Source organism: Triplophysa dalaica, chromosome 12 (assembly GCF_015846415.1).
Source record: "Triplophysa dalaica isolate WHDGS20190420 chromosome 12, ASM1584641v1, whole genome shotgun sequence".
NCBI lineage: Eukaryota > Metazoa > Chordata > Actinopteri > Cypriniformes > Nemacheilidae > Triplophysa > Triplophysa dalaica.
Window position 1 is genome coordinate 13,648,802 of NC_079553.1, and position 14,041 is coordinate 13,662,842.

Here is a 14,041-nt window from a genome sequence, read left to right on the forward strand (position 1 = left end):
GGCGAGAGAGGTTCTTTAAAACACAATGCGTCCAGAAGTAAAAAAGTAAAGCCTTAAAAAGCAAAACAACGATATTTGGAGCACTCGAATGAACGCTAGACATTTTGTCCGACATAGTTAGCTCAAAAAGAAAGCAAATAATAATGATTACGTCATAATACGCCTCATAGTTTATTGCGACGAACATGTCTACGTTATTAATATATAATGTTGTTTGACCATAGATATGAGGTTTAGACAACAACAACCGTTCAAAATGAAACAATCAACAATACTTAAGAGGTGTTGCTTAATCTATGAGCGTTGCGATGCGAGGGCGCGCCTGGAGGTACAGGGAAGAAGAGGCGGGCCGACACGAGGGCGCGCCTGAAGGTGCAGGAGAGAAGAGGCTGGGCGACACGAGGGCGCGCGCTTATGTGTATGTACACAGTCAGTCAGCTGCAGCTACGAAGTGACTGCGTTGCGGTTAAGCTTCAAATAGTCGCGTCGGTATTTGTTGCGGTTTCAGAGTTTGTGTCGATATTGGATGGTCTTTCTTGTTAGTTTTTCTGCGCGTTTGCTCTCTAGTTGGACTCGCATTACTATGTGTTTGAGCTCAGAGTCATGGAGTGTGTGTTATGGTGGGGTAGAAAGGGGGTATTAAATCTGCCTTTGCCCCACTGCATCGATTGATCCTCACCACATGCCTATACCGAGACTGGATCTGATTTCAAACCTGTTTTATTACTCTGGATTTCAAGCTGATCTCATTTACATTTAAAGGGAACTGAGACCATTAAAAAACAACAGTAAGTAGATTACTGTGTAAATTCAGATGATGGAGGCTGTGATAGAAAAAGAGTGCAGTGCTCTTGGCGGACTTTTTCAGACCATCATCACAGACATGAAGGTAAACAATTTTGGTTTGTTTTCTCCTAAACATTGTTGCATGTGTACTGTGTAGGTTGTGTCAACAAAAGTCAGCTGAGCTGGAAAACCAGTTGCTTTCGACTACAGAAGTCATACGTCACCATGATGCAGTATGTCTTTGCAATCACATTTCATAAATGCATTGCATCTTTTCATTGCAGCCGTGTGACGCTGCATTTGTGGGTCACGGATGCAAATGAATACATGCATGCTTGAGATGCATTGGTCATACTGACCTATTTTTCAGTGTATATGGGTTGAATGGCTTTACTCCGTTGTGTCCGCCTTTATGCACTTTGGATTTCCATCAATTCGTTCATTAAGAATGTACAAATCATATCTGAAGTCTGGGATTATGTGTCAGAGGGAAAGCTAGGGTTTATTGGCACATGTTTAATTGTTTTGTAGCACACCTGTTCCTAGTCCAAGGAATGTTGGATTTCTGTTGACCTCAAAGGTCTCAGGTGGGAAGAGCTAAATGTGGAGGAATGACAGCTGGCGTCTGTGGTCCATGTCATTATAAGGAAATCAAGAAGCCTGTCTCATTGAACGATGCATCATCACATTTTCTATGCACGCTTTTGAAATAGCTTGTCTATGATTCCATTCAGTGCAGTAAGGGGTGTTTGAGATGACTTTGTTTATATGGAGACAAGCATGAGTAAGCTCATCTCACAAGAAAAACATTACATTTGATTAATCTGTATCTCTGTCCAGTGTCCAGCTTTGTTTGTAGTTTCTGTAGTCCACAGTAACAGGTAATTTATTTCAGGCTTAAATCTATAATCAACACAGACGTGGATGGAAAAATGACGCAAAGTATCTCACCCTGGCAACCCATTTGTATAGCAGTATAGGACGGTCTCTATTGTATGTACTGCTTTGTTGTTACTTGGTGATGGGGTCAGTTTCCAGGTCCCTGAAATATTTATCCGGTGTTTTGAGAACTTTGCCAGCACGCAATTGCATTGTCTGTGTTATAACTTGAGCTAGTTTATATATTTCATCTTTTTCTGCCCATTGTGCTCAATAAAATCCGATCAGGTGATTCTTTCGTTGCTCTAGAGAAAAGGTTTGCTCTTGACCTCATGAACATCTGTGTTGTCTGCTCATGAAGCGAAACATTCAAATGTGCCACAGGTATTTCCTTTCCGAGTTTTGAATACGCTCAAGAATTGGTTTCCATATATCTGGTAGTATAGACCAGAATAATCGAAAATCAGTATAATTTATTTGGTCTCAGGTGCACATCAAATTATGGATCCATTCTTTAAAAAAAAGGCTATGCTACTTATCTGTGTCCCTTATGTGGATTAAGTTCCATAATTGTGCATTCAGAAACCCACTGAGAATGCAAGCTGACCCACCTTTTCTTATAGTGTAGGAATGTTTTGAAAGATTTGTTCTACTTATATTTTTTAAGTAAATTGTTCAACAACAATAATAGTATTTAAAGAACAACAACAGTATTATGTAAATATCTTGCTATATGAATGTGGTTGTAGTTCAGTAAGAAAGTGCCACTTGATACCACCTCTGAACAATATTCGCATCACAGTATTTTCTTTTTGTAACGGGCTGTGGAACTGGTTACTGTATTTACTTACTAGTATTACATAATTCTTTCTTCTGATGAAGAAAACAAAGCCTGTCCTTTTGGCGTTTGAAGCCGTTGTGTTACCATCAAAGAGTCATGTTTTTCTTTGTGGTCATTAACAATGCAGTGGTAATTTATTAATCTATTATTTGTCTTTCACATCTACAGAGCAGTTATCCCATCTGGGAGGACTTCATCAGCAAAGCTGTGAAGCTGCAGTCTCAGCTCAGGTAAGTTTCATTTCGTCCTGCATGTTTACCATCACCAATGCTCTGGTAGTGAAAAGGAGTGATGCTGTTTGGGGTTATTTGTCTTTTTTTTTTAATATATTTTAACGAAGTGAAGCCATGAATACAGCAGACCATTAATAGATCTTTATCAAATGGTGCCGTTCACCTATGGAGTGTTTAGGGGAAACATGCGGCCCACCCTTAGAGCTTGTGGCTATAATTTGTAGCCTGTGAAGATCTGCAGTTGTCATTAAAGCCCGATCTTGTGTTTCTACTTAAGCTGTGAAGAATGCATGACCCTCCTCAGTTTAATGCAGACATGAGAGCCATGTTTTCAAGATGTAGTCGTTTCTGCACCTGCACAAATTGCATTGAACTTTAAACAATACATTTTTGGGGGGAAGGTAAGCTTATAAATGATCTCCTAATAAATCGTTTAAAACTTGTATTATTATATTGTTATAAATTTAATTGCACCTGACAGTTCAGTTCAGTTCTAATAATGATTTATAATTTGAACTGTCAAATACGTTGCATTGTGTGTGAAATGTAGCAACATCTAGTGATGAGGTTGCGAATTTTAACCAACGGCTAACTACACCCATCCCTTTTGAAGCACTACCGTGGCTGACACATGACTAAGATGTCGTCACATTTTCGCTTCTTTGCCCAAGGAGATAACTTATTTACGATATGTGCTCTGTAGACTCAGTTTGTCTGTTTAAGGGCTACTGTAGAAACAACATGGCAAATTCCATGTTAGGGGACCCACATGTATGTATGTATGTAGGTAAAAAAGACATAACACTTCATTATGTAAGGTCTTTATACACTTAAGACATAGTTATGTATATTATATTGCATTTCTGTCAATAGATCCTCATAAAAATTACACATTGGTCCTTTAAATGTTGCAAAATTGTTGTCATTTGTCTAATAAGTATTATTTGCAAACTAACCTACTATTGTATATTTTAAACATAAGAGTTTGGTTCAAAAATCATGTTTTTAAATTTTCAAAAATCATGTTTTTAAATTTTCAAAAATCATGTTTTTAAATTTTCAAAAATCATGTTTTTAAATTGTAAAATGTTTTAAAAAAAAAAAACCTCTTCATCATATGTTCACAGCTTTGCTTTAAAGTCCACATAAGGGTTAATATAGCTACACATAAGGGTTAATATAGCTACATTAGTTCCCTGGAATTGAAAGGTTGCTGCGGTTTAAGCACCACTGAGAGAGTCATGTAGATCGCCAGCATTGGTTTACTTCATGTGTGTTTGTGAATGGAGAGTTTCCATCAAGCCATGAAATATCTTTAATTTCAACTATAACAAACACACTGAGAACCTCTGATGTGTCTTGGCTAAATATCAACTTTAAGCAGTCTTAATTCTCTGTGCTATTGCCAACATGCTAAAATTTAAACGTGATATTCAATATTAGGCATTAAAGAGCTCCTCCAGATGTGCTTTTGAAGATCTTTAATGGCAGATACATGAGGCAACCGGTTAACTGTGCGTCCTCATTTGTTGGTGAGTCATACCTATTCAGTACTCAGCGACTCTGTTTACAGAGGCAGTTGTAAATATGGGGAAATTTCATCTGCAAACAACATGTCTGTTTGGTCAGGCCAGGCAATAGAAAGGTCAAGAGCGACATTACGCATGTTCAGACCGACAGCATGTTCAATGGCTCAAACCTGAACGTATAACTAACCTTGGTTATCTTTAAACTCCAAGTCTTTCAATATGTGGTTTGTTCGTGCAGAAAGAGAAAGAGTTTTAAAATTTGATGGCCTTAATTTTTAAAAGACCATTTATTTTGGGTTTGGGGTAGATCATATTCACATTTTGGTTAGTGGTTAGCTTGAGAGAATGTTGCTTTCAAGTAAAGACCAGTAATTAAAGTCTCCGTGTGTAGGATAATCCCAGGTACCCTTCTTTGAAATTTTGGAAAAACTTTACTTCTCCTTTAAGAGTTGATGGTTAAACTTCATCTCAGGCATCAGATGCTGTTCTGTGATCAGTCTTTGTAATGCTAGGGTACTGTTGTTTGTTGGGAAGTAGCTAATGAAATCCAAGTCTCACATGCTCTATAATCACATCTCTTTCAAACAGGCTAAAGAGGCTGCGCTCGAAAATTACAGTTTTGTTTTCTGGGTCGTCCTTTTAGTGTGTGGCTAAATATCGCATCTCTTGTCCTGTCTGATCTGACCGCAGCGACGGTTCTGAAAATCCAGCATGCACATGATCGAGACGTGCCAATTTCCCCGTTCCTGCTCTGATTCGTAAAGCAGCTGCTTCTTTCTCCATATTTCTTCCAGCTTTTATAGCCACTTTTACTTTTGACACGTTCACTTGCGAACCCGATGCCCTCCAGAGGTTTATGTGGGACTGTTTACGTTCCGGCCTATAAGATATTAACCCGTGTTATCCGGCTAATGTTTAATTGCTTCTGGTACTTGCGTTGTTAAACTCAAACCTTGATGTAATTGAATAAGTTAAGTCTTCACTTCTGACCAGCATAATGAAGGAGTGTGTTGGCTTATTGCTTCTTCTGGTCATCATGTGAGGGATGTTGTTTTTATTGGTGTGGGAATTCGTGAGGGTTGTGATTCTCTTGGAAAACGAAACAGCATCTCTCAGCAACTCCTCTGAATGCCGGAGAAGATTGGAAATGTTTACAGGTGAAAGTTAAATGAAACGATAACAAACTCAAAAAGCTTACTTAAAGGGATAGTTTACCCAAAAATGAAAATTCTGTCATCATTTACTCCTTGTAAAACCTCTTGTTATTTCAAACCTCTAAGACTGTCTTTCTTCTGCAGAACTGAAAAGAAGATATTTTGAAGAATGTTAATAACAGTCTGTGCTGTTCTGTTACCAACATTGTTTAAAAGATCTTATTTTGTGTTCTGAAGAAAAAAGAAAGTCAAACATGTTTGAAATGACAAGAGGTGAACTACTCCTTTAAATATTAAAATCATTCAACTATTGTAAATTATTGCGATATGCAGATCTGCAATATTTCAGTACTTATGATCTTTGTAGTTTTTATACCATTGCCTAAAAAGCTAATTCACTGTTCAGTAACAGTAACAGTGCAAAACGATTCAGGTTATATCATCAAACCACTCCCTGTCACACGTTTCTTTTTGTTCGCACCATTGGTTTATTCTAAATTATCAAAACATCATGTTGCGTAGGCCTTTGAGTAGTGTAGACTGCCTGCGGCACCCTCCGCCTATTATGTGTTTTGCCATTTGCGTCACGCATTCTAAAACAAGATCTGAACCCACACGGTTGTACGGCCGTTCATGAGGTCTGTCACATGACCTCCCAGTCAAACTTTTGCATGCTGCCGTGGAAACGCGCGATCAGATTTCACAGTTGTCTGCTCATGTCAGGCGCTCCACCCGCGGTGGAGGAATTCTTGTAGTACCGAGGCAAGCGTTGACTTTCCATTTTCACTCCGTCTCGTTTTCCATTCAGCCTCTGGAAGGGTGCAGCATTCCCGGTCATGTTACGTTTGAGGTTCGTGCATTATCAGCACATGATATGGGTCTTTGAGTCTGTACGCAGCTGGCAGACGAACACAGAAGTCTAGCAACCAGCACTTGAGGGAATGTCTCTTTATGAAGCCATTAACCCCCATCAACATCCGTTCACCTCCAACAATGAAATAACCTTTGATACCATCATACGAGTGAAGTTAACAACCAGGTGCCCCGGTACACATGAGTTTGAATGTCTTAGATAAGGATGAAATGTTGACCAGGTGTGTGTGATTTTTTTTTCTTTTTCAGGACAACTGTGGTTGCAGTGGCAGCGTTCCTGGACGCTTTTCAGAAAGTGGCTGACCTTGCCACCAGCACACGAGGTGAGCAGATGGAGGAAATGCAGAGATGCTTGAGGGAGAGAGGGAGGAGCTAAAATAAGATAACGGAAATACAGCTTTATTGGGCCCTTTGCTAGGAGTGATGTGCTTTTTAGTGGCTTTTAAAGTCTATTTCCTTCACAGTCTGTGTGCAAATGCATCTTATCGGTATATGTAGTATAAGACGTAGCAACATGCATGTTCTTATGAGGTTGAGATTTCAAGGAATGGAAGATGATGATTTTTAGTCTCCTCTTAAAGACGTAGTTCACACAAAACATGTTTCATCATTTATTCACCCTCATGTCATTCCAAACCTGTATGGGTTTCTTTCTTCGACAGAAGAAGAAACCCATACATGCAAAAGTCTCTTTAATATAAACAAACTGACTAAGACTTTGGGCTTTTCTTGGATTTTTTACATTTAAGAATTATCACCTTACTTATGTTTTCCAAGTTTGCAGTAAACACATCGGCCCCTACTGTTCAAAACATGTTTTGCGATTCAAATTACATCTCAACCAGCTTGAATCATCACATATTATAATCACTGGTTCACGGTGAATCGTTACATCCCTGAAAACCACCTAGGCCTTCCTTCTGTGTTTCATATATACAGGTTTTAAACAACATGAGGGTGAATAAATAATGACAGAATTTGTATATTTGGCTCAACGGTCCCTTCAAGAATGTCTTTTGTTAGTCACTGGTTTTAGTGGATCTTTGGACAACTTGATTTTATTTGATCAAAAGTTCCTTGATTTTTTGCTTGATATCTGGGCAACATTTCCTACACAGCTGTGTCATGTTCACTGATGGGCAGTAATGCGTTAGAAGTAACGTGTTAATGTAATCCGATTACTTTTTTCAAGTAACGAGTAAAGTAAGGGATTACAATTGCAAAAACAGTAATTAGATTACTGTTACTTACCCGCAAGCAGGCTGCGTTACTGCGTTACTTAACCATGATTTTGTTTTGTGAGACTGTCTCGTGAGTCGTGACGCGAGTGACAATGACGTTTGTTGGATGATGGAATATGCAGAAAGAATAGAATTAGGCTGAAAGGTATATTGCTTTATAGTGTATTCAGGTCGTGCATTATGTTTTTGAAAAGTAACTTAGTAAAGTAACTACTAGTTACTAAGTACTTTTTTGGGATAATGATCGGCTGACTGTACATTTTGCACATATGTTGATGTCAAATATGAAATAGGCAAACTTTCAATATCACAGAATATGAAAAAGAATTGAAAAAGGAGAAGGGTACCTCCTACGGTAAAATTCCAGTGTATAAAGTAGCCCAGTCTTGATCTCCACACCCAGATCTCCACACAATCCTATTAATAGTCACCTATAAAGCACTTTCATTCATCACTGTCCATCAGAGCTCTGGAACTCCCTGTCATCTCTCTCCCTTTCTCTGTCTCTCGTTATATTGCCTCTTCACTGACTGATGTAACCTGGTGAAACAGGTCTGCAGTGTAAACTCAGATGGTCTTCTCCACATTGACAGTATCGTTGGCTGCCATCCATGTCATTCTTCATTGTCGCAAGTTAGACTTGATGACACGTAAGAATGTATTTCAGTTTTGCACCATAGTAATTGAGCAAGACAAAATCTAAATGCCAATGACTTAAACATTAAACACACACATTGAAATAAAACATTAATTTAACAGCTTCCAGGTTGGTGCAGTGGAAAATGTGGAGATGCCAAAACTGACTAAAAAGAGCCACAATAACAGTGATGCTCTCCAATGGCCACGCTCAACTATACAGTATATGTCGGTTTTATTGAATTACTGGGTGTTTACCCATAGCAAACAAAAACTAGGAGTCTCAGGTTAGACCACATGTTGTCTCTAGATACAGGTCCTTTGTCACATAACACTTACCTTTTTGCCTTGTCTTTATTCTACTCTTTTCTTATTCTTCATTGAACGTGTAACGCATTCATAAACACAGTCTCGATTTTCTGCAAGGTAAAGCAACAAGGTGGTGTGACCTCCTCGCGGCATCGAATCTCAGAGGCATGCAGCAGTCTCCATAGCAACCGAATGGAAAGTGTGTGTGTGTTTGTGCAGCCAGGATCACACCCTGTTCGATTCACTTTCATAACTCAGCTGTTGCCTCAGTGATGTCACATCTGCCTTACAATTGCGCTGCCGAATTGCTCATTTCCGCTGAATGTAGAACGTACATGTTTAATTAAATCTTCAAGCCTTTATGCCTGTTATCAGCTCACATCTCGGATCTGTTTGGCGGGAAGAGAGCTGTAGAGATGATTTATTCACCACACACATGCACATTGGTGTTTTTCTTTCGATGGGTTAATGACTGTTGGTTTTGCTAAGCCTGTGGGAGTGACAGATGCGCAGATATGTATCGTACATACATGTCATTGCATGAACCCATTTCACACAATTCTCATGATCGTCTGAAAGGAAATTCAGGGGATATTGTCGCCGGTACTGATTTGTCTGAATGAGCATGGGTGGAGTTGACAGTGCCTCAATCATGGCTGCCACTTTTGTCTTTCAAATATCTGAGCTTGCTTTTATATTCAGCACTTGAAAAAACAGATTGGGGGTTTGAGGCTGTCACCATGACAACATATTTGGATTTTTAAGAGGTTTGGAAATGGGATGGTGGGGGTTTGGGATTGGGGGATGAGGCCTCTTTATTTCATCAGCTTTACTTATTTCATACACTTTGCCCATTTGCGTTAAACATCACATCATTAATATTTGGTGAATAATTACAGAAAATGACATGCCATCTGATTTCAATCTGATGATACGGTGTTAAAAGATATATAAAAATGTCATCCCGCTGGGGTTATTAAAGCAGGATTATATTAAGCCACACAGCAGTGGATTGTGGGAATGTGTGGTAATGACACCTTGAGTGGCGTCTGATCTATGTTCGGCAGTCATTACCTGTAAAAGCAGTTTTTTACACCTTTTTTTCCACTGCACAGACTTTGTGACTGTCAAATGTATTTGTATGTATGTTTACCCATAATGAACTAGTCTGTTTATATACATGTTTCATGTCAGTTAGAAATGCTGGAAGTGGAATCTGACCTCTGGAGTTTGAGATGTACGTGCTCAAGCAGCATCACACTCCTGTTTCACTTTCAGGTTATAAATAAGTGTCCCGTTGCAGTGTTGTCGGTGCTTTTGTTGTAGCACATAAAAAGGGAAATATTAGGCAATATAAACATGATTTTGATGTGACATGATCAATAGACTGGTTTATTAGATTTGGTTACTGATTAACTTAATTACAGAATCATGCATCTTAGTGAGACCTTTCCAATTTTTTTATTTAATAAGCATTTCTAGATGTGTCGTGGCCATTTCAAGCAGTGTCTGTTTAATATTAACAAAATCAAACCTCGGGAGTGACAAAATCATCCAACAGCAATGACAGAAAAACAGCATGACAAGAAACAAAACAAACTTTAAATGGTTATTTCATGAAAAAAAAATTCATGTATTAAGGAACTTTTCCTAAATACATGTTCTTGTGTTCAGTATGAAAGTGTTTTTTTTTGCAGTATTTAAAGTATGAAAAAATAGTTATTTTGACCTGTTTCTCCGGTTTTTGTTTTCTGCAAATAGAAGCAAATAGAAATTTGGAAGAAATATTGTTAGTAGTTCACAGAATTAAACAAAAATGTTCATTTTTACCTTAACACATAAAATAATTTTGGCAGGCTCTCTTAATTTTTCCTGCGACTGTGTAGTTTATGCAGCTTTTTCTATATGCACTTATATATTTGGAATATGCATATACAGCTTGGGCTGGCTGTTTTGGGTCATATAAATATCTTACATTCTATACATTCTTTATTTATAGCTCACATGAATAATTCATGTTTCACAATTTACTTACAGCCTGATCTACAGAGATGTTAAACTGTCATATATAGTGCAAATAGTGCAGTTTCTTACGTGTTAAGAGCCTGCATGCCTGTGCACAACTCTGAGATTTAAAATCTGTCACACGTGAAGCGTGTTCGTTATGTGCTGACATGCTCAGGAGAGAGTTTCAACATTGATGTGTTTTCTTTGGCACCTATCAAGGCTTTGCTTGTCATCGAATGAGTTTTTGAAACGAAGGATTTGTGGAGATTAACAGTATCAACTTATTCTTATCTTTGCTGTCCAAGCGGTAATTTAAAGTTTGAAGTGCGTGATGTTGTTATTTTTTTTTTTTTAAGGAATCCTGTGAAGAATCCTTTGTGAAAAAAACAATCCTCTCATTGTTAAGGAATCATTTTCTTTGTTCAAGTTTTTCGCTCTTTTATCAGATTTAACGTCCTGAAACATTTCTCAACGGCGTCATAATGCTTAATTTGTATTCATAACCTGTAAAAGATGTCCGGATTTTCTCTCCACCTCTCTTAATGCGTCATGACTTGTTTACCACAAGACCATTAATTATTAAACTCAATTTTCACAGATTTGATTAAATAATTAAGCAGAGGCATAGAGATAAAATCATCCGTCTCAAGCCGGGCAAAGTCTTACTGTCAAAACATGTCACCAGTGACCTCTCCTTCAAAGTACAATATCTACCTTGAGGTTTTTATAGTGAACCTTAAACTCGAAAATCACAAAGGCAGACACTTTAACTCTCAGCAGATCATAAGTAATATTCAAAGCCGCCCGTCTACTCACTATTTGCGTGAACACTGAAGCCAATTCATTTTTCCATCTATACTGATTACCCGCAGATCATTTTCCTCTGAATGTCTAAATGCTCCCCGTGGGCAGAATGAAGCGGCCTTGTGTGCGTGCGGGTCTGTGTAAATGCTTCGACTTTATTCTGCTCCATTGTGAAGACGGAGGCTCGAACTGGGCCGCTCATTCAGGCTACTGTACGGCACAACAGTGGATCTATTGTGAGCTTTGTCGGGTGAGTCTTCACCCCTGCTTATGCCAAATGATAGAGGTTGTGAATAAATGGGCATGAAGTCATGGCTTTGAGATAAATGTGATCCAAAGTGAGGCCTGCTTTTGGCCCGTAGTTAATTGGGGCTTATCTGCAGTCGCCTCCATCCCGAGTTCAGTTTCACATGTACCCCATTTTACAGGATGGAATTGCTGTAAGCAAACCACAATATGTGCAGCTTTGTTGTACAGCCAACTAGGTTTATGACATTTAAAGTAACTGCCTATTGCAATACAGACCCAGAATACAGTCCCTCATATATTGACTGCTGTAGCGCCGGATGATGGTATCATGGGGCTTAACCTCTGACCTCAGAGCTGTCATCACAGTAGTGAGTGATCGCTTCTTTGCTGCACTCACATTGTTATCTAGCCACAAATGTAATAATGTCTAAATCAGTTTGACATGTAGTAGAATAACTTCGTATAACTATGTTTTAAGATCCGAATGATGCTTTGCTATTCTGAGGCCGGATTCACAAAACTGTTTTTAAGACCAAATATAAGACTGTTCTTGAGATAGATTATAGAAAGTTTGTAAGTATGTTACTGTGTGCGATTGTCAAACATTTCTTAAAAAGTTCTCAAATATTTTCATTTAGATTTTTCGTAAGAATAAAATGCAACCCAGTATCACGCCAAAGCGTGTTACATGCCGGTCCTCACGAAAATGCATGTCAGTGTCACGATTTGACTCCTCTAGACGTGACAATGACACAAATGTATGAAGGTGGAGTATGTTAGCAGAACGGGACAACTTTCTCATGTTTTTATCATTCATGACGTGTACTGGGTGTACGCGGTATTTTGTGTACGTGTACAGTTTGAAAAAATTGCTGCCGGAACGTCAGCTTCGATTGTGAAAGGGTTTTGGCTCTTGTGTGTCTTATAACTGGTTGCGTCATTACGTTCGCTTATGTTGTGAAACACCATTGGCTGCGTGCGTTCCTTCCTGTTAAAATGAACTTTATTTGTGTATCAAGCACCTAGCAATCCTATGTATATATATATATTAGCATGTGGTGTGTTAAACGGCATTTGCGATCACTTTGCTAAATGTTAGCATGTGTTACAGAATTATATTTTTCCTATTATAATTTTTTTTGTGTTATTACGGCATAATATTTGTGACCCTCTCCATTTCGAGTCGCTTTGTCCCAAAATAAATGTAACAAGCACTTTAAAAAATATTAAGAATCTATTGAATTTGTTTTATTATGATTTTTTTATTTTCCAAGCTGACACAAAATGAAAGCAACATTTCTTTTTTACTTTTTTGATTAACAGAAAGAAGCAAGCATATACTGTAGAGTAAGATAACGCAATAACAAGAAACAACTAAAGGCAATTATCCATTTACACTTGACAAATCCTTAACAATGTACTGCGATTGTTTGGTTACCAAAATTAAAAATGGTTAACAGGCTTGCCACTTGTCCCAAACATCCCAAAAGTTACACATCTCTATTCACATGGTCTTCACAGTTAAGTCATTGTGCATATAAATAGCTTCACAAGCACCAGGGTAAGCAAATTCACCCAAAAGAGTGTGTGTTGTTGTTCGCGCAGCCCGGTGCACTTATGTCAGCACCTACGATGAGCTCAAACTCATCCAAGACGATCACATTTCAAGCAAAACCTGTTCCTCTCCCTCTCCGTATCTTTAAAAGTCTTTGAAAAGCGATTCATCTATGTGGTGTGTGCTACCTCTATATGTTCTTGGAGACTTTTCAGTTTTGTTGTTTTTCTGAATTGTGGCTTTAATTATGTATTTGGTTTGTTTCCTCAACATCTGACGTGCAGTTTGAACAAGTTGCATTGTTCTTCAGATGTACGTGCCGCAAAAACATGATGGTGTATTGTGAAAAACAACACTGTTTTTTTAGCTTTGTGATTAAGATCAGGAAATCTTCTCATTGTGTTTTTCCAGTACAGATAAAAAGCATTCTCGCTGTGTTTCTAAATCAGAATTGTTTGCTTTTATTGTGGTTGATGAACAAAGGCGAAATGCTGCTTGAGCTATGGCAGTGTGTTTTAGACTAGTTTTAAGGAACACGCGGCAGACCGCAAGCCTGTCGCTGTCTAATCCTTCGTCATAATTGACTTCATATGAAATGCCGTGAGTGATAACATGCTTACCGTAAACAAGATTTTGCTGATGAAGAGGCCAGTGTTCAAGTATGCCATCTCAAAGCAGTTTCATCGTAATCAAGTCAGATGAGATTAAATAAATACCCAGAATGCCAAACACTGATGGATGTGGTTGCGTGTAAAATGAAGGATCATCCCATCCAGAGTGTATGTTAATGCTTTATTTGAATGGGCACATTATCCAAGATTCTCTCCTGATTTGATGGGCGCTGTCCCAAAAACCATCTCCTGCCTCATTTTACCGCCGTCCTTCTCTACCAAACGCTTATGCTACCAAACCAAAGGCCATGGGTTCGATTCCCAGGGAATGCAT

General features: G+C 38.5%; 1 protein-coding gene across 7 annotated transcripts in view; it reads left to right on the forward strand.

Annotated features, from left to right (window-relative positions):
- The first annotated feature begins 281 nt into the window (after positions 1 to 281).
- LOC130433612 (protein MTSS 1-like) overlaps positions 282 to 14,041 on the forward strand; it is a 56,763-nt gene continuing 43,003 nt past the window's right edge. Inside the window, exons 1-3 of one of the 7 annotated variants that reach the window (XM_056763568.1) lie at positions 282 to 889; positions 2,675 to 2,736; positions 6,545 to 6,618. In XM_056763568.1, the coding sequence (XP_056619546.1) occupies positions 815 to 889; positions 2,675 to 2,736; positions 6,545 to 6,618 (211 nt within the window). In that variant the 5' untranslated portion in view covers positions 282 to 814. The remainder of the gene's footprint in view (positions 890 to 2,674; positions 2,737 to 6,544; positions 6,619 to 14,041) is intronic. The other 6 variants (XM_056763571.1, XM_056763570.1, XM_056763569.1 and 3 more) reach the window with 6 other exon arrangements.